Raw genomic sequence first — 23137 nt, 5'->3', positions numbered from 1 at the left:
CATCCTGCCTCGTCGATGATGTGCTTCCTCCTCCTCCTCTCTCCTATCAGGCACCCACGTTGAGTCAGTGACCTCATCATCCTCTCCCTCCTCATCACTGGCGCAAACCTGGCAGTATGCTGCAGCAGGGGAAACATGACTGCCAGATTGCTGTCCTTCTTGGGCACCCCCTCTGTCCGTGCTCACATTATTGCCTTCATCTAGCTCAGTATCATCATCAGAGCCTTCTAAACGCTTGGCATCCTCCTGGAGCATGTACCCAACACTGTGGTCAAACAGTTTGAGGGACTCCTCAGGAGGACATGGTGGGGCTAGGGAAGGAGTCACTGATGCCATTGAGCCGAGGAAGGAGGCCGTGTTGGCAGCTGCTTTGCCAGACAAAGTACCCTGAGCATGGTTGAGTGAGAATGAGGAGGATGATGACGGCTTGGTCATCCACTCGACCAAGTCTTCCGCATGTTGCGGCTAAACACGGCCAGCTGCCGAAAGGCCAAGCGTGTCCCACGGCCACGTGCTAATGAGAATGCACCGTGTCCACGACCAGCACTGTTGCCTCTAGACACAGAGGCTGCTTGCTCTCTTTTATTGGCTTGTGACTGTCTGCCTCTCCTTGTTGGCCTTCCAGACATACTAATGGCCTGAAGTGAGATGTAGCTGCACTAAGCTAGGATAAATATATATATATATATATATATATATATATATATATATATATATACTGATACTGCAGCTAGCAAAATCAACTGCTTACCTGTAGTATTATTAGTATGAGAACACCACCAATCTTCTACAGGTAGCTTTAGCTGAACCTTCCCTATGTTTTCCAAAAAGCTTAAAAATAGATTTTTTTGGCTGGAGCTACACTTTAAAAATGTACCAGTTCAAAATTACAAACAGATTCTACTTAACAACAAAGCTACAGTCCCTGTCTTATTTGCACCGCCTGTATACTGCTGTTCAGAGTATATAGGGCCTGGGGGCCCCACGCCTTTCCTTTTTTTAATTTGGGTGCGGGGTTCCCCTTAATATCCATACAAGACCCAAAGGGCCTGGTAATGAACTGGGGGGTACCCATGCCATTTGTCTCACTGATTTTCATCCATATTGCCAGGACCCGACATTACATTAAAGCCGCAAGCAGTTTTAAATTACTTTTATTCCTTTAAAAATGTAATTTTGTGCAGGGACTGTTCTAAGCACGGGAAACACGCGCCACTTTACAGGCATACTATAGACACCCCCCAGGTACGCTATTTAAAGGAATATTTCACTTTTTTTCACTTTAAGCATCATTAAAATCACTGCTCCCAATACCATGCAAATTAGCCTTTAAATTTAGCACTTTGATTTTGAACGTTCGAGTCCCATAGACTTCAATGGGGTTCTAAAGTTTGCGCAAATTTTCAGTCCGTTCGCAGGTTCTGGAGAGAGCCGAACCGGGGGGTGTTCGGCTCATCCCTAGACATGTGCACTGACAAATTTGTTCGTTTTGGTTCCATTCTATTTTTGTTTTTTTAGAAATTCGAAATTTAAAAATGCGGAATTTCCGAATTTCTGAATTTCACATTTCCGAATTTTCAAATTCCGAATTTTTGGAAATTAAAAAATTCTGAAATTCGAAAATTCAAAAATCCAAAAAAAAGAAAGAAAATCAGTAAAATTCAAAATAATAACTAACTAATAATAACTAACTATTAAACTATAGGTATTGGAATTTCCTTTCAAATTTGGCTGTTTGTGAACGTAACAAATACAAAGTTACGAATTATGCAAAATAACGAGTACTGGATCTAAACAAATGGAATGGAACAAATTAATAATAAATAATAATAATATAAAAGATTTTATTATTATTGTTATATATTATTATTAGATTATTACGTTCTATTCGTTTAGATACGGCATTCGTTATTTCAGATAATTCATACTCGTTATGTTCACTAACAGCCAAATTTGAAAGGAAATTCCAATACCTATAATTTAATACTTATTATTAGTTATTTCAGATTTTCTGGTTTTCAGATTTTCTTTCTTTTGAATTTTCAGATTTTCATTTTTATTTTTTGATTTTCAAATTTATGAAAGTTAGAATTTTAGAATTTCCTAATTTCGAACTTCTGAATTTTCGATCTTCTGAAATTTAGAATTTTCCAATTTCCGAAATTTTGAATTTTCAAAATTTGTAAATGTGAAAATTTGGAAATTTGAAAATTTGAAATTTCGGAAATTCAAAAATTTGGAAAGTCAAAAATGTATATATTTTAATGAATTTGTCAAATTTCGTTATGTGCAATTTGTTTAGTTCCGAATTTGTTTGTCTATTATCCCTATTGTGGGGTCACCAGTATGGTATTTGTACATTGAAATCATATCCCCTCTCAAGCGTTTCTTCTCCAGAGAGAATAAGTTCAGTGCTCGCAACCTTTCCTCATAACTAATATCCTCCAGACCCTTTATTAAGTGTTCTTGCATAGCAAGACCACTTATTGTTATCTCACATATATATTATTAAGTGTTCTTGCATAGCAAGACCACTTACTGTTATCTCACATATATATTATTCTTATTATTATAGCCAAATTTACCACCCTAACTCCTCCCACAGTTTTTACACTACATAGACAAGTAATATACCGAAACGTGCGGATTGTTCCCGAATGGTGTGCTATTACTTTGTGGAACGTTTCGCCGAATGGTTCACGAAATATCGTCATTTTTGCGGCGAAATTGGTCCCATAGGAATGAATGGGGAAACTAGAGTGGGAGATGACAAAAGCTGGAAAATCAGAACATGATTTCTAAACTGCCGCCACTCCCTCATTTTCAAGCCCACCTACACAAATCTTATATCAAAACGTTCAGCTATCCCTGCTGCCACTAAACATGTCCACGGCTAAGCCATAGTCCTGATCGTTTTCACAATATGACCATTTGTTTGCAACTCACGCCGTCCATTGACATTCATTATAACTACACTCTAGCCCCCTCCAAATTTGAAGGGCAATTTCTAAACTGCGACCGTGCCTTCATTTTTAATATTTCAGAGACATACTATACATCAAAATCTAGGTCTGGGTCTTGTGATTCTCACAATATAAAGATCTTCGCTGTAGGATGTATAGTTTTTAAAATACGGCCATTTGTTTAGAGGTCATTTCAGGAAATTTTAGCCATTAATCAGAGTGTACTGTTATTGTTTGTTTTGTTGCCATGGTTACCAAAGCTTCTGTTATACACAGGGGGGAAGGTGGCTGGAGCATCTCAGCTGTGATTACAGAGCCCGGGGGAGGGGACAGACACACCATGTACTGATTTATAATAGAGGAATATGATGGGGCAGTTTTGATGGGGTAATTCTGATGGGGCAGTTTTGATGGTGGCAATATGATGGGGCAGTTTTGATGGTGGCAATATGATGGGGCAGTTTTTATGGGGTAATTCTGATGGGGCAGTTTTGATGAAGTAGTATTTGGGAAGCATAAACAGGGCATGAGCGTTGCTAGGAAACAGTGGTTGTAAACACAAGATGCTGAGACACTCCAAATGCATGTGACTTCATCTGCTAGACTTGATAATGCTTGTAGACTCCTCCCACAGTTTTTACACTACAGAGACAAGTAATATACCGAAACGAGCGGATTGTTCCCGAATGGTGTGCTATTACTTTGTGGAATGTTTCACCGAATGGTTCACGAAATATCGTAGTTTTTGCGGCGAAATTGGTCCCATAGGAATGAATGGCGAAATGTTCAATGTCATTTAATTGGTGTCCTATTACCTTGTGGAACTTTGTGAAAAGCTGAAAAATACCAGTGTGAATCCGGCCTCAATGTTATTTAATTGGTGAGCTATTACTTTGTGGAACGTTTCACCGAATGGTTCACGAAATATCGTCGTTTTTGCGGTGAAATTGGTCCCATAGGAATGAATGGTGAAATGTTCAAAACTAGAGCGGGAGGTGACAAAAGCTGACAACCCCATGATCAGCTGAAACATTATGACCGCCCCATGAAAAAAAAAAAAAATATTTTTGAAAAAAAAATATTTTTGAAAAAAAAAATATTTTTGAAAAAAAAAATAATTTCGAAAAAAAAAATTATTTTTGAGAAAAAAAATTACTTTAAAAAAAAAATCATTTTTGAAAAAAAAAATCATTTTTGAAGAAAAAAAATTATTTTTGAATAAAAAAAATTCATTTTTGAAAAAAAAATTACTTTTGAAAAAACTGTTCATCTCTTTTAGCTAATGATGGAACTTTTTTACTACTATTTATACTTTTTAAAATATTAAGCTTTTTAACACATTTCACAGTTACTCAAGCCACTCCACCCAGTTACTCCGCCCACTCCAGTTGTAGAGGCAAGAACACTTTCACAATTTCCCCAGAAATTGTACCTTTTCTAGTTAAGTGTTCTTGCATAGCAAGACCACTTACTGTTATCTCACATATATATTATTCTTATTATTATAGCCAAATTTACCACCCTAACTCCTCCCACAGTTTTTACACTACATAGACAAGTAATATACCGAAACGTGCGGATTGTTCCCGAATGGTGTGCTATTACTTTGTGGAACGTTTCGCCGAATGGTTCACGAAATATCGTCGTTTTTGCGGCAAAATTGGTCCCATAGGAATGAATGGGGAAACTAGAGTGGGAGATGACAAAAGCTGAAAAATCAGAACATGATTTCTAAACTGCCGCCACTCCCTCATTTTCAAGCCCACCTACACAAATCTTATATCAAAACGTTCAACTATCCCTGCTGCCACTAAACATGTCCACGGCTAAGCCATAGTCCTGATAGTTTTCACAATATGACCATTTGTTTGCAACTCACGCCATCCATTGACATTCATTGAAACTACACTCTAGCCCCCTCCAAATTTGAAGGGCAATTTCTAAACTGCGACTGTGCCTTCATTTTTAATATTTCAGAGACATACTATACATCAAAATCTAGGTCTGGGTCTTGTGATTCTCACAATATAAAGATCTTCGCTGTAGGATGTATAGTTTTTAAAATACGGCCATTTGTTTAGAGGTCATTTCAGGAAATTTTAGCCATTAATCAGAGTGTACTGTTAGTGTTTGTTTTGTTGCCATGGTTACCAAAGCTTCTGTTATACACAGGGGGGAAGGTGGCTGGAGCATCTCAGCTGATTACAGAGCCCGGGGGAGGGGACAGACACACCATGTACTGATTTATAATAGAGGAATATGATGGGGCAGTTTTGATGGGGTAATTCTGATGGGGCAGTTTTGATGAAGCAGTATTTGAGAAGCATAAACAGGGCATGAGCGTTGCTAGGAAACAGTGGTTGTAAACACAAGATGCTGAGACACCCCAAATGCATGTGACTTCATCTGCTAGACTTGATAATGCTTGTAGACTCCTCCCACAGTTTTCACACTACAGAGACAAATAATATACCGAAACGAGCGGATTGTTCCCGATTGGTGTGTTATTACTTTGTGGAATGTTTTGCCGAATGGTCCACGAAATGAAGTTTTTGCGGCGAAATTGGTCCCATAGGAATGAATGGCGAAATGTTCAAAACTAGAGTGGGAAGTGACAAAAGCTGACAACCCCATGATCAGCCAAAACATTATGACCACCCCATGATCAGCCAAAACATTATGACCGCCCCATGTAAAAAAAAAAATATTTTTGAAAAAAAAAAATAATTTTTGAAAAAAGTAAAAAAATAATTTTTGAAAAAAAAAATCATTTTTGAAAAAAAAAAAATATTTTTGAAAAAAAAAATATTTTTGAAAAAAAAAAATATTTTTGAAAAAAAAATTACTTTTAAAAAAAAAAATTATTTTTGAAAAAAAAATATATTTGAAAAAAAAAATATTTTTGAAAAAAGAAAATTATTTTTGAAAAAAAAATTACTTTAAAAAAAATAATAATTTCGAAAAAAAAATTATTTTTGAAAAAAAAAAAATACCTTTGAAAAAAAAAATTACCTTTGAAAAAAAAAATTACTTTTGAAAAAAAAAAATCATTTTTGATTAAAAAAATTACTTTTGAAAAAAATGTTCAGCTCTTTCAGCGAATGATGGAACTTTTTTACTACTATTTGTACTTTTTAAAATATTAAGCTTTTTAACACTTTTCACAGTTACTCAAGCCACTCCACCCCACCCAGTTACTCCGCCCACTCCAGTTGTAGAGGCAAGAACACTTTCACAATTTCCCCAGAAATTGTACCTTTTCTAGTTCTTATTATTATTATAGCCAAATTTACCACCCTAACTCCTCCCACAGTTTTTACACTACATAGACAAGTAATATACCGAAACGTGCGGATTGTTCCCGAATTGTGTGCTATTACTTTGTGGAACGTTTCGCCAAATGGTTCACGAAATATCGTAGTTTTTGCGGCGAAATTGGTCCCATAGGAATGAATGGGGAAACTAGAGTGGGAGATGGCAAAAGCTGGAAAATCAGAACATGATTTCTAAACTGCCGCCACTCCCTCATTTTCAAGCCCACCTACACAAATCTTATATCAAAACGTTCAGCTATCCCTGCTGCCACTAAACATGTCCACGGCTAAGCCATAGTCCTGATAGTTTTCACAATATGACCATTTGTTTGCAACTCACGCCGTCCATTGACATTCATTGAAACTACACTCTAGCCCCTTCAAATTTGAAGGGCAATTTCTAAACTGCGACCGTGCCTTCATTTTTAATATTTCAGAGACATACTATACATCAAAATCTAGGTCTGGGTCTTGTGATTCTCACAATATAAAGATCTTCGCTGTAGGATGTATAGTTTTAAAATAAAATACGGCCATTTGTTTAGAGGTCATTTCAGGAAATTTTAGCCATTAATCAGAGTGTACTGTTAGTGTTTGTTTTGTTGCCATGGTTACCAAAGCTTCTGTTATACACAGGGGGGGAGGTGGCTGGAGCATCTCAGCTCTGATTACAGAGCCCGGGGGAGGGGACAGACACACCATGTACTGATTTATAATAGAGGAATATGATGGGGCAGTTTTGATGGGGTAATTCTGATGGGGCAGTTTTGATGAAGTAGTATTTGGGAAGCATAAACAGGGCATGAGCGTTGCTAGGAAACAGTGGTTGTAAACACAAGATGCTGAGACACCCCAAATGCATGTGACTTCATCTGCTAGACTTGATAATGCTTGTAGACTCCTCCCACAGTTTTTACACTACAGAGACAAGTAATATACCGAAACGAGCGGATTGTTCCCGATTGGTGTGTTATTACTTTGTGGAATGTTTCGCCGAATGGTCCACGAAATGACGTTTTTGCGGCGAAATTGGTCCCATAGGAATGAATGGCGAAATGTTCAAAACTAGAGTGGGAGGTGACAAAAGCTGACAACCCCATGATCAGCCAAAACATTATGACCACCCCATGATCAGCCAAAATATTATGACCGCCCCATGTAAAAAAAAAAATAATTTTTGAAAAAAATAAAAAAATAATTTTTGAAAAAAAAAAAAAAATCATTTTTGAAAAAAAAAAATATTTTTGAAAAAAAAAAATATTTTTGAAAAAAAAAAAATTATTTTTGAAAAAAAAAAAAATATTTTTGAAAAAAAAATTACTTTTAAAAAAAAAATTATTTTTGAAAAAAAAAATATATTTGAAAAAAAAAATATTTTTGAAAAAAAAAATTATTTTTGAAAAAAAAATTACTTTAAAAAAAAAATAATTTCGAAAAAAAAATTATTTTTGAAATAAAAAAATTCATTTTTGAAAAAAAAAATTACCTTTGAAAAAAAAAATTACTTTTGAAAAAAAAAATTCATTTTGAAGAAAAAAAATTCATTTTTGAAGAAAAAAAAATCATTTTTGAATAAAAAAAATTCATTTTTGAAAAAAAAAATTACTTTTGAAAAAAATGTTCAGCTCTTTCAGCGAATGATGGAACTTTTTTACTACTATTTATACTTTTTAAAATATTAAGCTTTTTAACACTTTTCACAGTTACTCAAGCCACTCCACCCCACCCAGTTACTCCGCCCACTCCAGTCGTAGAGGCAAGAACACTTTCACAATTTCCCCAGAAATTGTACCTTTTCTAGTTAGCTTTGTTGCCCTTCTCTGTACTCGCTCCATTTCCAGTACATCCTTCCTGAGGACTGTGCCCACTTGATTGAGCACCCAATATTTCTGGTAAAAGAGGTTTGGGACTTTGTTTGAGGCCAGGACATAAAAAGTCAAGTGCCTAATCCCTAATTGCTATTTGCATAAGGAGAGGGCTTGGGACTTTTTAATGAAGCATGCGGCCGAATTGGCAACACGAACAAGGAGTATCTGGCGAGTACATAGTAGGAGATAACTTAATAACATTGTGTTATATCATATACAGTATGTAATATCATAACACAGACAAAATACATGAAGATATAATTTGTTGCATATAAATCACATAGTAACATAATAGCATGTAAATTCATGATATTGACACAATAATAAAAAAACATCAGACTCTGAGATCCATATTCACATAATTGTAACAAAAGCATAATACATAGGTATAGGCCAGTAAAACATAATCAATAAAAATAATTGGTAATACTTTTGAATTGTAAAATCATAATAGCATCTATGTAGCTCAACGCGTTTCATGGATAACTTCCAATCTTTAGGAGCAGATACAAAATTGGTATCTATAAAAATAATGTAAAATTACAATGGGGCTAACCAAAAGAGAGCAAGGGGGAAGAAAAAAAATAGTAAAAAAATAGGATGATAACCATGAATCACCCATTATTACTTACAGGTAACCTATGAGTCTGGGTGAAAGGTGCTGAGGGCTGGGACCGACCGGGGGAGAAGGCATCATCAGTCCTGGGGGCTGAGGCAATAGACCCCAAAGGCAAATAGATGGCAAGCCAACAGGAAATAGATATCCCTGGGGAACAGTCCCCCAAATACCTAATAAAGTGATATAACCACATCACCATGTATCTGTAACAATGTAAATTGTATGTGTAATTATACGTGAAAAATTCACATAGTAAAGTATAGATGTGAAAGTGTCCTGTCACCAACCTAGATATAAATATAGTGGTATATTGGTAGTGAGCCTAAAGTAGGTATACTTAACCACTGGTAGAATATTCTTACTCTTCACGTGTGTCAATTGGAACCACAGGAGGATATTTTCTGTTTAACACAGGACCCAAAGGAACTGTTTATACTTTTTTCTGTGGACTATTTATTTGTTTATTCTTTCCACATATACAGTGCTGCATATATTTATTGGATTTATAAAAACTGATTGCTTATAACAATGATCATCTCTGTCAGTCGTCGTGTAAAAAAAAAAAATCCTGATTCCCCCCCCCCCCCAGAGTTACAGTGTCATTATGGTAACACTGCACTGCTTTTGTAAGAAAATGTAAGAAAAAAAAGTATGTAAGAAAAAAATAAATAAAAAGGAAATAAATTGTAAAAAATTTTTTTTTTTAAATTTAAACATTGTATTTATTTAGTTATTTTTACATACTGTCACCAGTCAGTATCTCTGATCACTGCCACTGGTGACAGAATGTAAAAAAAATGTTGAAAAAACAAAACGTTTTATTTAATTTCTTAATTTTTCAAAAAATGTGACAAAAAATTACTAAATTTGCCATGCCTCTTACTAAATACCCTGGACTGTCTACTTTCTAAAAAAAAAAAAGTAATTTGGGGATTATTTGTACTGTCCTGGTATTTTCAGTCCTCGAGAAAGGATATAGGCCATCAGTACACCAGGATTGATCAATTTTCAAATATATACCATAGATTGTAGACTCTAACTTTCCTACAGACTAAATAATATACACTGATTTGGGTTATTTTTACCAAAGAAATGTAGCAGAAATACATATTGGCCTAAATTTATAAAGAAAGATTATTTATTTGCAAAATGTTATAACAGAAACAAAGAAAGTGTGTTTTTTTTTTTCTTTAGAATTGTCTTTATTTTTCCCTTACATAGCAAACAATAAAAAACCCAGTGGTGATCAAATATCACCAAAGAAAGCTCTACTTGAGTGAAAAAAATGATACCATTTTCATATGAGTACAGCTTTGCATGGCCGAGTAATTGTCATTCAAAGTGTAACAGCGCTGAAAGCTGAAAATTGGCCTGGGCAGGAAGGGGGTAAAAGTGTCCGGTATTGAAGTGGTTAAAAAAAAATAAAGCTCCTTCAAATGGAGCAGCTCTGTTCCATTTAGCAGGGGATTCATGAACATATCCACTGCCTAATCGATTCTGAATAGGACGGATGTTATGAAATCTCAGTGTACAGGCAAGATCTTCCTGGAAAACTAAGGTGATTTCACAGGGTGCATCTGGCTACATCACCTGTGCCTCATTTAACCACTTGACCTCTGGAAAATTTACCCCCCTTCCCAAACAAGCTATTTTTTGCGATACGGCACTGCGTTACTTTAACTGACAATTGTGCGGTCATGCGATGCTGTACCCAAATAACATTTGTGTCCTTTTATGTCCACAAATAGAGCTTTCTTTTGGTGGTATTTGATAACCACTGCGTTTTTAACTTTTTGCGCTATAAACAAAAAAAATACAGATAATTTTTTGAAAAAAAAAAACAATATTTTTTACTTTCTGCTATAAAATATAAAATATATGCAATGAAGAAAAAAAATGTAAAAAATCGAATTTCTTTAAAAATATAGGCCAATATGTATTCTGCTATATATTTTTGTTAAAAACAATCCCAATAAGTGTGTATTAATTGGTTTATGCAAACGTTATAGCAGCTGCAAAATATGTACACACGATCGGACTTTCCAACAACAAAACCGTGGAATTTTGTTCGAAGGGTGTTGGCTCCAACTTGTCTTGCATACACACAGTCACACAAATGTTGGCCAACAATTATGAACGTAGTGACGTACTAGACGTACTATATGGTTTTTCAGCTCTTTAGCACCACCCTTTGGGCTCCTTCTGCTAATTTCGTGTTAGTAGAAGTTTGGTGAGTGATTTGCCCTTTTCTTTTTGCATTTTTCATTTAGCGCTATTATTATTATTATTCTTGATATCACTTAAATAAAAAAAAAAAGCCTTTGAAAATTCGTTTGCAGTAACTGCATCAGTGGTAATGTTCAAAGCCGACAGCCTGCTGCTCTTTTATTATGCAAAGCAATCGCTGACTATGTATTTCATGAAGGTAGTTTTTTAAATTAAACTTTTTCACATCATGATGGGCTTTACTGTGGGAGTTTTCCTTGTTTATTTATTGTGAGTCTCCTCTGTGCGATCTGTGAACCATGTGATGATTACCCTCCTGGATAAACTTGCTGCTGCTTGTTTGACCATTACAATTTGTGGTCCTGGACATCTAGTAAGACGCCTGAATGTGAAGGTGTTGCTGGGGAGGAACACGGATCATCCCTCATTGGATTGTTTTGCACTTATGGACGCTTTATGTTTTTTTTTTTTTTGGTGTTACACTATTAAGATTGAGTTCTATTTTGCACATGGACACTTTTTTTTAATGTTATATATTGTTGCATTATTTAGAGCACTGCTTATTTTCTCTTTATTATTTATCAACCAACATCAGTGCCTGACCAAATGCTCTTCTGGAAGAATGGTCAAACATTCCCATAGACACACCCCTAAACCTTGTGGACAGCCTTCCCAGAAGAGTTGAAGCTGTTATAGCTGCAAAGGGTGGGCCAACTCAATACTGAACCCTACGGACTAAGACTGGGATGCCATTAACCACCTCAATACAGGGCACTTACACCCCCTTCCTGCCCAGACCAATTTTCAGCTTTCAGCGCTCTCACACTTTGAATGACAATTACTCAGTCATGCAACACTGTACCCATATGAAATTTGCGTCCTTTTTTTCACACAAATAGAGCTTTCTTTTGGTGATATTTAGTAGTGGGTATCAGTAGTGGGTTTTCTATTTTTTGTGCTATAAATAAAAAAGGCTATACATTTTGTAAAAAAAATGCATTTTTCTTTGTTTCTGTCATAAAATTTTGCAAATTAGTAATTTTTCTTCATAAATTTTGGCCAAAATTTATACTGCTACATATCTTTGGTAAAAATAATCCAAATAAGTGTAAAATATTTGGACTTTGTGAAAGTTATAGAGTCTACAAACTATGGTGCCAATCACTGAAAATTGATCACATCTGATTACACCTGATGTACTGAAGGCCTATCTTCATCTCATTTCTTGAGACACTAAGGCCCCTTTCACACGATCGGACCATTCAGGTCCGCCTGTCAGTTTTGACAGCGGACCTGAATGGGCGCTCCATGTTAGTCTATGGAGCGTCGGGTGTCAGCGGAGACATATCTGCTGACATCCAACCCGGTCCGATCCGCTGAAAAGCAGACGGATGGCTCTACGTCCAGGTCCGTCGCTGGTGGATCAGATCGGGTGAGATCTGACGAAAACTGACACGCTGTCCGTTTTCGTCCGATCCCTCCATAGGTGGCAGCAGCGCCTGACAAGCCCCTCCCCGCTCAGTGGGCAGAGAGGGACCTGTCATCCGCCGGCTCAGCGGAGATCAACGGACTGATCTCCCGCTGAGCCGGCGGACCGAGGCGGGCTCCGTGGAAACAGAGTCCGCCTCGTGTGAAAGGGGCCTAACAAGTCAGGAAAGTACGAATACCCCCCAAATGACTCCTTTTTAGAAAGTAGACATTTGAAGGTATTAAGTAAGTAGCACGGTGAGTTTTTTTAAATTGTAATTTTATCCCACAATTCTTTGCAAAATTAAGATTTTTTTTTTTTTTTTACAAAATTGTCATATTAACAGGTTATTTCTCTCACAGAGCATATGCATACAACAAATTACACCCCAAAATACATTCTGCTATTCTTCCCGAGTATGGTGATACCACATGTGTGAGACTTTTACACAGCCTGGCCACATACAAAGGCCCAACATTGAATTGAAGTAGCACCTCCAGGCGTTCTACGAGCATAAATGACACATCTCATTTCTCAACCACCTATTACACTTTTGAAGGCCCTGGAGCACCAGGACAATGGAATTGCCCCCAAAATGACCCCATTTTGGAAAGCAAACACCCAACGTATAATCTATGAGGCATATTAAGTCTTTTGAACGGTTCAGTTTTTTCCATACGTTTTTGGAAAATGTGGAAAAAAAATGAAAACGCATTTTTTTTTACACATGGTTGTCCATTTACCAGATATTTCCAACACATAGCATGTACATAGCAAAAATGACACCCCAAAATACATTCTACTACTCCTCCTGAGTATGGTGATACCACATGTGTGAGACTTTTACACAGACTGGCCACATTCAAAGGCCCAACACCCAAGTAGCACCATCAGGCATTCTAGGAGCATAAATGACATATATAATTTCCTGGCAACCTATTATTTTTGAAGGCCCTTCATATTTCCAACACATAGCATGTACATACCAAAAATTACAATCCAAAATAAATTCTATTGCGGAAAGGGTAAAAAAAAGCATTACTTGTGATTTTAGTAGTATCCACAGAAGAGAGCACTGGTCCAGGCAGCAGGCAGGGATGTGCTTAGCGACAGCAATAGTAATTATCCAGGCAGCAGGCAAGAATATTGTCTAGAGTCAGCACAAGGATATTGTCAGCACAGCACAGTCCATAGAAATTGTCCAGGCAGAGAGCGCCAGCACAGCCATAATATTGGTCCTGGTACACTGTTACCTGCAGGCACTCATTTTACCACTCTCCAGCCCTTCATAAACATACTGCCTCTTGCTACAGCTAATTATTTGCATAGTCCAGGTAGCGGTGTGGTCCATTCATGCAGCAGGCAGAGGCATGATGGCAGTATGACAGTAGCAGGCTGAAGGTCACAATCGGGTAAGACCTGGGCACAGGGGTAGAGGCTTCGACCCACCCAAATCTCTATGAAGCCTCCAGAAAAACAGGCCAGGGTCAGTTCACGTGCAAGCAGTCCAAGGAGTAGGCAGTAGCGTAGTTGATAAAACAGGCCAGGGTCTGTTCACATGGAAGCAGTCCAAGCAGTAGGCAGAAGCGTAGTTGGTCAAACAGGCCAGGGTCAGTTCACGTGGCGGCAGTCCAAACGGTAGGCAGAGGCATAGTCACAAAACAGGCAGGATCAGTTCACGTGGAAGCAGTCCAAATGGTAGGCAGAGGCATAGTCAAAAAACAGGCGTGGGTCAGTTCACGTAGAAGGAAGTGGCATGGTTATTTGGGGAAGCATGGAAATTGGTCAGCACAGATGATGAAAATGGGGAAATGGTTATAAATATATTGGCTAAAATTTTAGGGATGTATGATTAAGTTGGAAGCATTCACCAATGCAAAGGCCAGTTTGGGAGGGACACTGGGGACAATGGTAGCTGGTATCTTTTCGAAATCCTCTTCTGGTGCACACGCAAGATGTTTTTTGCCTTTCTTCGGCCTGCTTCAGATGGTGGAATGTTGAAGGGGAAGTGGCGCTCATGAAGTCAGCAAACAGCCTCAGAGCGAAAGTCCTCGGGGGGGGTCTTTGGTGATAGATGAGTAGGGATGAGCTTCGAGTTCGAGTCGAACTCATGTTCGACTCGAACATTGGCTGTTCGCAAGTTCACCGAACAGCGAACAATTTGGGGTGTTTGCGGCAAATTCGAATGCCGCGGAACACCCTTTAAAAGTCTATGGGAGAAATCAAAAGTGCTAATTTTAAAGGCTAATATGCAAGTTATTGTCATAAAAAGTGTTTGGGGACCTGGGTCCTGCCCCAGGGGACATGGATCAATGCAAAAAAAAGTTTTAAAAACGGCCGTTTTTTCAGGAGCAGTGATTTTAATAATGCTTAAAGTCAATCAATAAAAGTGTAATATCCCTTTAAATTTCGTACCTGGGGGGTGTCTATAGTGTGTCTGTAAAGGGGCGCATGTTTCCTGTGTTTAGAACAGTCTGACAGCAAAATGACATTTTGAAGGAAAAAACTCATTTAAAACTACCCGCGGCTATTGCATTGCCGACAATACACATAGAAGTTCATTGATAAAAACGGCATGGGAATTCCCCAAAGGGGAACCCCGAACCAAAATTAAAAAAAAAAAATGACGTGGGAGTCCCCCTAAATTCCATACCAGGCCCTTCAGGTCTGGTATGGATATTAAGGGGAACCCCGGCCAAAATTTAAAAAAAAAAATGACGTGGGGTTCCCCCTAAATTCCATACCAGACCCTTCAGGTCTGGTATGGATTTTAAGGGGAACCCTGCGCCAAAAAAAAAAAAAAAACGGTGTGGGGTCCCCCCAAAAATCCATACCAGACCCTTATCCGAGCACGCAACCTGGCAGGCCGCAGGAAAAGAGGGGGGGACGAGAGTGCGGCCCCCCTCCCTCCTGAACCGTACCAGGCCACATGCCCTCAACATTGGGAGGGTGCTTTGGGGTAGCCCCCCAAAACACCTTGTCCCCATGTTGATGAGGACAAGGGCCTCATCCCCACAACCCTGGCCGGTGGTTGTGGGGGTCTGCGGGCGGAGGGCTTATCGGAATCTGGAAGCCCCCTTTAACAAGGTGACCCCCAGATCCCGGCCCCCCCCCTGTGTGAAATGGTAAGGGGGTACATAAGTACCCCTACCATTTCACGAAAAAAGTGTCAAAAATGTTAAAAATGACAAGAGACAGTTTTTGACAATTCCTTTATTTAAATGCTTCTTCTTTCTTCTATCTTCCTTCATCTTCTGGTTCTTCTGGTTCTTCTGGCTCTTCTGGGTCTTCCTCCGGCGTTCTCGTCCAGCATCTCCTCCGCGGCGTCTTCTATCTTCTTCTCCTCGGGCCGCTCCGCACCCATGGCATAGGGGGGAGGCTCCCGCTCTTCTCTTCTTCTTTTCTTCTCTTCTGTTCTTCTTCATTTTCTTCTCCGGGCCGCTCCGCAATCCATGCTGGCATGGAGGGAGGCTCCCGCTGTGTGACGGCGCTCCTCGTCTGACAGTTCTTAAATAACGGGGGGCGGGGCCTCCCGGTGACCCCGCCCCCCTCTGACGCACGGTGACTTGACGGGACTTCCCTGTGGCATTCCCCGTGACGTCACAGGGAAGTCCCGTCAAGTCACCGTGCGTCAGAGGGGGGCGGGGTTCACCGGGTGGCCCTGCCCACCCGGTTATTTAAGAACTGTCAGACGAGGAGCGCCGTCACACAGCGGGAGCCTCCCTCCATGCCAGCATGGATTGCGGAGCGGCCCGGAGAAGAAAATGAAGAAGAACAGAAGAGAAGAAAAGAAGAAGAGAAGAGCGGGAGCCTCCCCCCTATGCCATGGGTGCGGAGCGGCCCGAGGAGAAGAAGATAGAAGACGCCGCGGAGGAGATGCTGGACGAGAACGCCGGAGGAAGAACCAGAAGAGCCAGAAGAACCAGAAGAACCAGAAGATGAAGGAAGATAGAAGAAAGAAGAAGCATTTAAATAAAGGAATTGTCAAAAACTGTCTCTTGTCATTTTTAACATTTTTGACACTTTTTTCGTGAAATGGTAGGGGTACTTATGTACCCCCTTACCATTTCACACAGGGGGGGGGCCGGGATCTGGGGGTCACCTTGTTAAAGGGGGCTTCCAGATTCCGATAAGCCCCCCGCCCGCAGACCCCCACAACCACCGGCCAGGGTTGTGGGGATGAGGCCCTTGTCCTCATCAACATGGGGACAAGGTGTTTTGGGGGCTACCCCAAAGCACCCTCCCAATGTTGAGGGCATGTGGCCTGGTACGGTTCAGGAGGGAGGGGGGGCCGCACTCTCGTCCCCCCCTCTTTTCCTGCGGCCTGCCAGGTTGCGTGCTCGGATAAGGGTCTGGTATGGATTTTTGGGGGGACCCCACGCCGTTTTTTTTTTTTTTTTTGGCGCGGGGTTCCCCTTAAAATCCATACCAGACCTGAAGGGTCTGGTATGGAATTTAGGGGGAACCCCACGTCATTTTTTTTTTTAAATTTTGGCCGGGGTTCCCCTTAATATCCATACCAGACCTGAAGGGCCTGGTATGGAATTTAGGAGGACTCCCACGTCATATTTTTTTTTTTAATTTTGGTTCGGGGTTCCCCTTTGGGGAATTCCCATGCCGTTTTTATCAATGAACTTCTATGTGTATTGTCGGCAATGCAATAGCCGCGGGTAGTTTTAAATGAGTTTTTTCCTTCAAAATGTCATTTTGCTGTCAGACTGTTCTAAACACAGGAAACATGCGCCCCTTTACAGGCATACTATAGACACCCCCCAGGTACGAAATTTAAAGGGATATTACACTTTTATTGTTTGACTTTAAGCATTATTAAAATCACTGCTCCTGAAAAAACGGCCGTTTTTAAAACTTTTTTTTGCATTGATCCATGTCCCCTGGGGCAGGACCCAGGTCCCCAAACACTTTTTATGACAATAACTTGCATATAAGCCTTTAAAATTAGCACTTTTGATTATTCATGTTCGTGTCCCATAGACTTTAACGGTGTTCGCATGTTCGAACAAACTTTTTTCCTGTTCGCATGTTCTGGTGCGAACCGAACAGGGGGGTGTTCGGCTCATCCCTATAGATGAGGGACGTGACAACTTCTTCTATGAATTGTAGGAAGGGGGCGGGGCTTTCTGTGGATTTGGTGTCGACTACGTAGGAATTATAAATGGCCAAATGGATGAGATAAATTGCTACCTTCTTGTACCAGAATCGGGACCTCCTTATCGACAAATACGGTTGAATCATTTGATCATTGAAATCCACCCCCCCATGTAGAGATTATAATCTTGGACACATACTGGCTTTTCAATGGGACCTCGTCTTCTTTGAACCTCAATTGTAGTGTCGTCATGGATGGTGGACATCATGTGCACGTCCCTTTTATCCTTCCACCTCAAGGCCAGCACTTCATTGCATCTCAATGCAGCTCTTTCCCCCCTTCGCAGCTTTTAGTTTGCTAGAGATTGTGGGAAGCCCTTCCTATTTTTTCTGGAGGTTCCGCAGGCCAGGGTTTTTGCGATGTATAAGTGTTTGAAAAAGGGCAGGCTGGTGTAAAAGTTGTCAAGGTATATGTGATATCCTTTGTTCAGAAGTGGGTATGCCAGGTCCCATACAATCTTTCCAATTGTGCCCATGTAGGCCAGGCACTCAGGGGGCTGGAGCTGGGAATCTTTTCCTTCATATATGCGGAACGCATACAGATATCCCGTGACTCTCTCACAGAGCTTGTATAATTTTATTCTGTATCTGGCCTCTTTTGCTAAGAATATATTGCTTTATTCCTAGCCAGGCTGAGAAGGGTACCAGGGACTCATCGACACATATATGCTGATCAGGGACATAGAGTTCTGCAAATTGTTGGGAAAAGAAATTAATCAGTGGGCGAAGTTTATATAATTTGTCTTAATTTGGATTATTGCGGGGAGGGCACTGGGTGTTGTCACTAAAATGAAGAAATTATAATTTCGTATCGGGACCTGGCCATTACGGCAGAATAAATAGGCATGTTGTGGATGGGGTTGGTAGACCAATAGGCATGTCCTTCGTTTTTTTGTAAGCCCCATGTTTAGGGTGAGGCCCATAAACAATTTGAACTCCTCCAAATTCAGATCTCTCCACTCAAACGGATGGGCATATGATGATTGGGGGTTGTTGGCAATATACTGCTGGGCATATAAATGTGTCTGGTCCACAGTGAATTGCAGCAAAGTGTCGGGTAAAAACAGATGAAAGCAATCAATCTCTGAGAAATTTTGGGTGTTGGCCTGCACATCTGGCTATGCTGTGAAAGGGGGAATAATTGGTGATCCCGAGTCGGATGGCAGCCATGTTGGGTTGTCAAGACCACCTGGCATGTATGTAGAGGCACTGGCTCTTGGGGGATGTGACACTCCAGTAGTTGAAGGATTTGAATTTCCTGTGCTGGTATTTAGGCGTGATGTGGCAGCACTGGTACTGGGTCTGGGCATTTGTTCCTGGGGCCTATCGCCAGTGGCAGCGCTGGTACTGGGCATTTGTACCTGGGGCCTATCGCCGGCGGCAGCAGTGGTACTGGGCATTTTTTCTCGGGACCTATCGCTGGCGGCAGCGCTGGTACTGGGCCTGAGAATATAATCCTGGTTTCCAGAGTGTCGTGCCCTTTTAGGAGGGACCCATTCTTCCTCCGAATCATTTGCCGATTCACTATTCGGTTCAAATGCCGAATTTGATTTGGAATCAGGATTGGAATCTGATGAGAACTCCCCGTTGCTCTCATCAGTCATGGAGAGGATCTGGAACACCTCCTCACTGTTGTAAAACTCTTTTGGACATGATGCTGATGGCTGTGTGACAGGTAGCAGGTGACGGTTACTGATGGGCTGTGCGATGGGTGGCAGGTGACGTTCACTGGTGATGACGGTGTGACAGGCGATGGTCACTGATGGCTGACAGGCTATAGACGGTGACAAGTGATGGTCACTGACGGGTAATGGTCACAGACGAGTGACAGGCCACGGTCACTGATGGGTGATGGGTGCACCACTGACGGTCACTGATGGGTGACGGATGATGGCTGACGGTCACTGATGGGTGATGGGTAATGGCAGCTGGTCACTGATGGGTGATGGCTGACAGTCACTGATGGGTGACAGGTAATGGCTGACGTCACTGATGGGTGATGGCTGACGGGTGATGGCTGATGGTCACTGATGGGTGACGGCTGACAGTCACTCATGGGTGATGGGTGACGGTCACTGATGGGTGACGAGTGACAGGTGCACCGCTGACAGTCACTGATGGCAGTCTCTTATGTGACAGGTGCACTTTATGGGGTGACTGTGGTGATTGTTGGCTGCCCTGAAGCTGACAAACTGCTGTGGGGCATTCTTAACCACTTCCCGCCCACCATATAGCAATATGACGTGCGCAAAGTGGTTGTGTTATCCTGACCGGACGTCATATGACGTGATCAGGATAACAAGCCAGCGCGTGCCCGCGGGGGCGCGCAGTGCCGCAATCGGTGATGCTGTGTGTTAGTCTGACAGACCGCAACACTGATCTTGGTAAAGAGCTTCTGATGGGGGCTCTTTTAACATGTGATCAGCTGTGTCCATTCACAGCTGATCACGATGTAAACAGGAAAAGCCGTGTAAAGGCTTTTCCTCACTCGGGTCTGACAGACGTGAGTAGAGGAGAGCCGATCGGTGGCTCTTCTGACAGAGCGGGTCTGCGCTGAATGATTAACAGTGCAGCCCCCCCGAGGATGACCACCAGGGATGTCACCAGGACCACCAGGGATGTCCACCACCCATCAGTGCAGCCTTTCAGTGCCCATCAATGTCGCCTATCAGTGCCCATCTGTGCTGCCTATGAGTGCCCACCAGTGCTGCATATCAGTGCCACCTATGAGTCCCCATCAGTGCCACCCATCAGTGCAGCATATCAGTGCCCATCAGTGCTACCTCATCAGTGCAACCTCATTGGTGCCACCTTTTCAGTGAAGGAGAAAACGTACTTATTTCCGAAACTGTATAACAGAAAAGAAGAAAATCTTTTTTTTTTTTTAATTTTCAGTATTTTTTTATTTGTTTAGCAAAAAAAAAAAACCCCAGTGGTGATCAAATACCACCAAAAGAAAACTCTATTTGTGGGAACAAAATGATATTGATAATTTTGTTTGGGTACAGTGTAGCATGACCGCGCAATTGTCATTTAAAAAGCGACCGCGCTGAAAGCTGAAAATTGGCCTGGTCAGGAAGGGGGCAAAGTGTCCAGTATTGAAGTGGTTAAACAGAAAGTGAAATTCAAGGACATGTTAATAACTTAATAAATATTTTGCTTAAAAAATGGCCTGTAACTGTTTTGGATGGTTCATATAGAGCTGCCTATACAAGAGATTTTATGTACAGGGGGGTAAAGGTCCACTTATATGTAATTTATGCAGTTAAGCCCCATACACACGATCAGAAATTTCACCAGCAAAAGTCGGATGTGAGCTTTTGGTCAGAAATTCCGACCGTGTGTATGCTCCATCCTACTTTTGCTGGTGGAATTCCAGCCAGCAAAAGATTGAGAGCAGGTTCTCTATTTTTCAGTCGGAAAAAGTTCCTATCGGAAATTCCGTTTGTCTGTATGCAATTCGGACACGCAAAAAACGATGCATGCTCGGAAGCATTGAACTTAATTTTCTCGGCTTGTCGTAGTGTTGTACGTCACCGTGTTCTTGACGGTCGAAAGTTCAGAGAACTTTTGTGTGACCGTGTGTATGCAAGGCAAGCTTGAGCGGAATTCCGTCGGAAAAACCATCCACGTTTTTTCTGACGGAAATTCCGATCGCGTGTACGCGGCACTAAACTTTTCTCTTATACAGCGTGTATTTCATCTGTGTATTTACTGTTTGCCTTGAATTCAGCTTTAAATAAGTTCCATGTGTTTTGTTTTCAGACACACTTAATGAAACCTCTGGACACTCTGGACAGTACTGTGTTGAACAGCCTGCAAGAACTGAATCGATAGAAGGGAAGTCGGTCACCATCCCATGCCAATTTTCATTTCCAGAATCAGAGAACAGCATTAAGGCTGCAACTATCATTGTGAGAGCATCTGATCAAAATTACTGTGAAGGGAATAATACGATCATTTATAACACCAGTAGAGGATTGTTCTCCCCTAAGTATCAGGGAAGGCTAAATGTGACATTCAATCTAAGACACAAAAATGCCTCAATAGCCATAAACAATGTAATGAAGGAAGATGCTACACATTATTGCTGCCACTTAGAACTGAGTTTTCCCAATAGGGACAACCAGAAATGGGGAAGCCGTGGTGGTACAAGGCTTACAGTGAAAGGTAAGCCAAGGTCAGACTTTACATAATCCAACTTTCTCAATATACAGTATATAAATGACAACTGATATGTTTCTTCTTCTTTTTTTTTTCTTTTACCATGGTAATACAGGCTGATAAAAATGTGCAAAATGCCAAATGAGAAATGTCCATGGTTGGCAGTCATGTAATCTGTTAACAGCTTACTCTGTAATTGACAATGGGATATGCTCAGAGATAACATTTCCATCCTTAGGCCATTTTCACTCTATTGTATACATGTCTGGGGGGGGGGGGGCTATGCAGACTCAATCACTTTATCATGAATGGGTCAAGGGACAGTATCTCTTAGGCTGGTTTCACACCTAATGCAAAACATCTCTTTTGCATTCAAGGAGTGTCTGGTGCCAAATAACTTCCATCATGCACCCACTATGCCTCACAACCCAGCACATACAGAAGGATGTCAGCTAACTTTGGCCCTGGAGGTCCTCATTAGACTGAAGGAGGCCAGGGAATATTAATTGGCAGACCCTGAGATCTCTATAGGTAGACAGTCATGCAGGGAAAGGCATCCAGCTAGACACCACATCTGCAAGAGCAGGATCGCTGTCTCCTCTGGCAACAGTCTTGTAACAGTTTCTAACACAAGTTGTAACAAACTCCTTTTACTTCCTCTACAATCTCCTCCTGTAGATCTTCACTCACATGAGCTCCCAGTCTCTCTTACTAGATTTGCTGATCCACTGTCACTAGATCCCCTGAGTTCTTCCAATCTTCTCACTCAATATCTTCCTCAAGCGCCGCCCCTGCGTCCCTGCTGGGTCCCTAGCTTTGTACTCACAGATACTCCTCAATAGGGATGAGCTTCGAGTTTGAGTCAAACCCATGTTCGACTCGAACATCACCTGTTCAACCGTTCGTCGAATTGCGAAAGTTATGGGACGTTTGCGCCAAATTCGAGTGGCGCCTCAGGGCCCATAATTCAATGCGGCATCGCAGTGCATTGCTGCCTGATGATTGGCCAAGCATGCACTATGACCTGCATGCTTGGGCAATCACAGCGTCATCTGTACAGAGAGCCGCAATTGGCCAAAGCCAGGGTGAGGGGGGGTGCCCAAGAAGGACAGCAATCTGCCAGTTATGTTCCCCCAGCTAGGGGGGAGGGGATGAAGAGGTCACTGACTCCACGTGGGTGCCTGATAGGAGAGAGGAGGAGAAGGAGGAGGCACATCTCCAACAAGGCAGGATGCCCTCCAGGGGCCAGCTTAAGGGCAGCACACCGACTGCATCACACCGCAGAGCTCCGCATGTGCAGGGCGCTGCTGCTGTCTCTGCGCATTATTACAAAAGTTCTTTGGTGTGGG

The 23137-nt window shown here is 41.1% G+C and overlaps 1 protein-coding gene across 3 annotated transcripts in view; it reads left to right on the top strand.

Moving 5' to 3' along the window:
* LOC141133523 (adhesion G-protein coupled receptor G6-like) overlaps positions 1 to 23137 on the top strand; it is a 287556-nt gene that overhangs the window by 181415 nt on the left and 83004 nt on the right. For all 3 annotated transcript variants that reach the window (XM_073622952.1, XM_073622954.1, XM_073622953.1), the window contains exon 4: positions 21390 to 21794. In XM_073622952.1, coding sequence (XP_073479053.1) covers positions 21390 to 21794 — 405 coding nt within the window. The remainder of the gene's footprint in view (positions 1 to 21389; positions 21795 to 23137) is intronic.

This window comes from Aquarana catesbeiana, linkage group LG03, assembly GCF_042186555.1.
Source record: "Aquarana catesbeiana isolate 2022-GZ linkage group LG03, ASM4218655v1, whole genome shotgun sequence".
In the NCBI taxonomy this organism is placed as follows: Eukaryota; Metazoa; Chordata; class Amphibia; order Anura; family Ranidae; genus Aquarana; species Aquarana catesbeiana.
The sequence above is the reverse complement of the archived record's forward strand: the minus strand, read 5'-3'. Positions and strand labels throughout refer to the sequence as shown.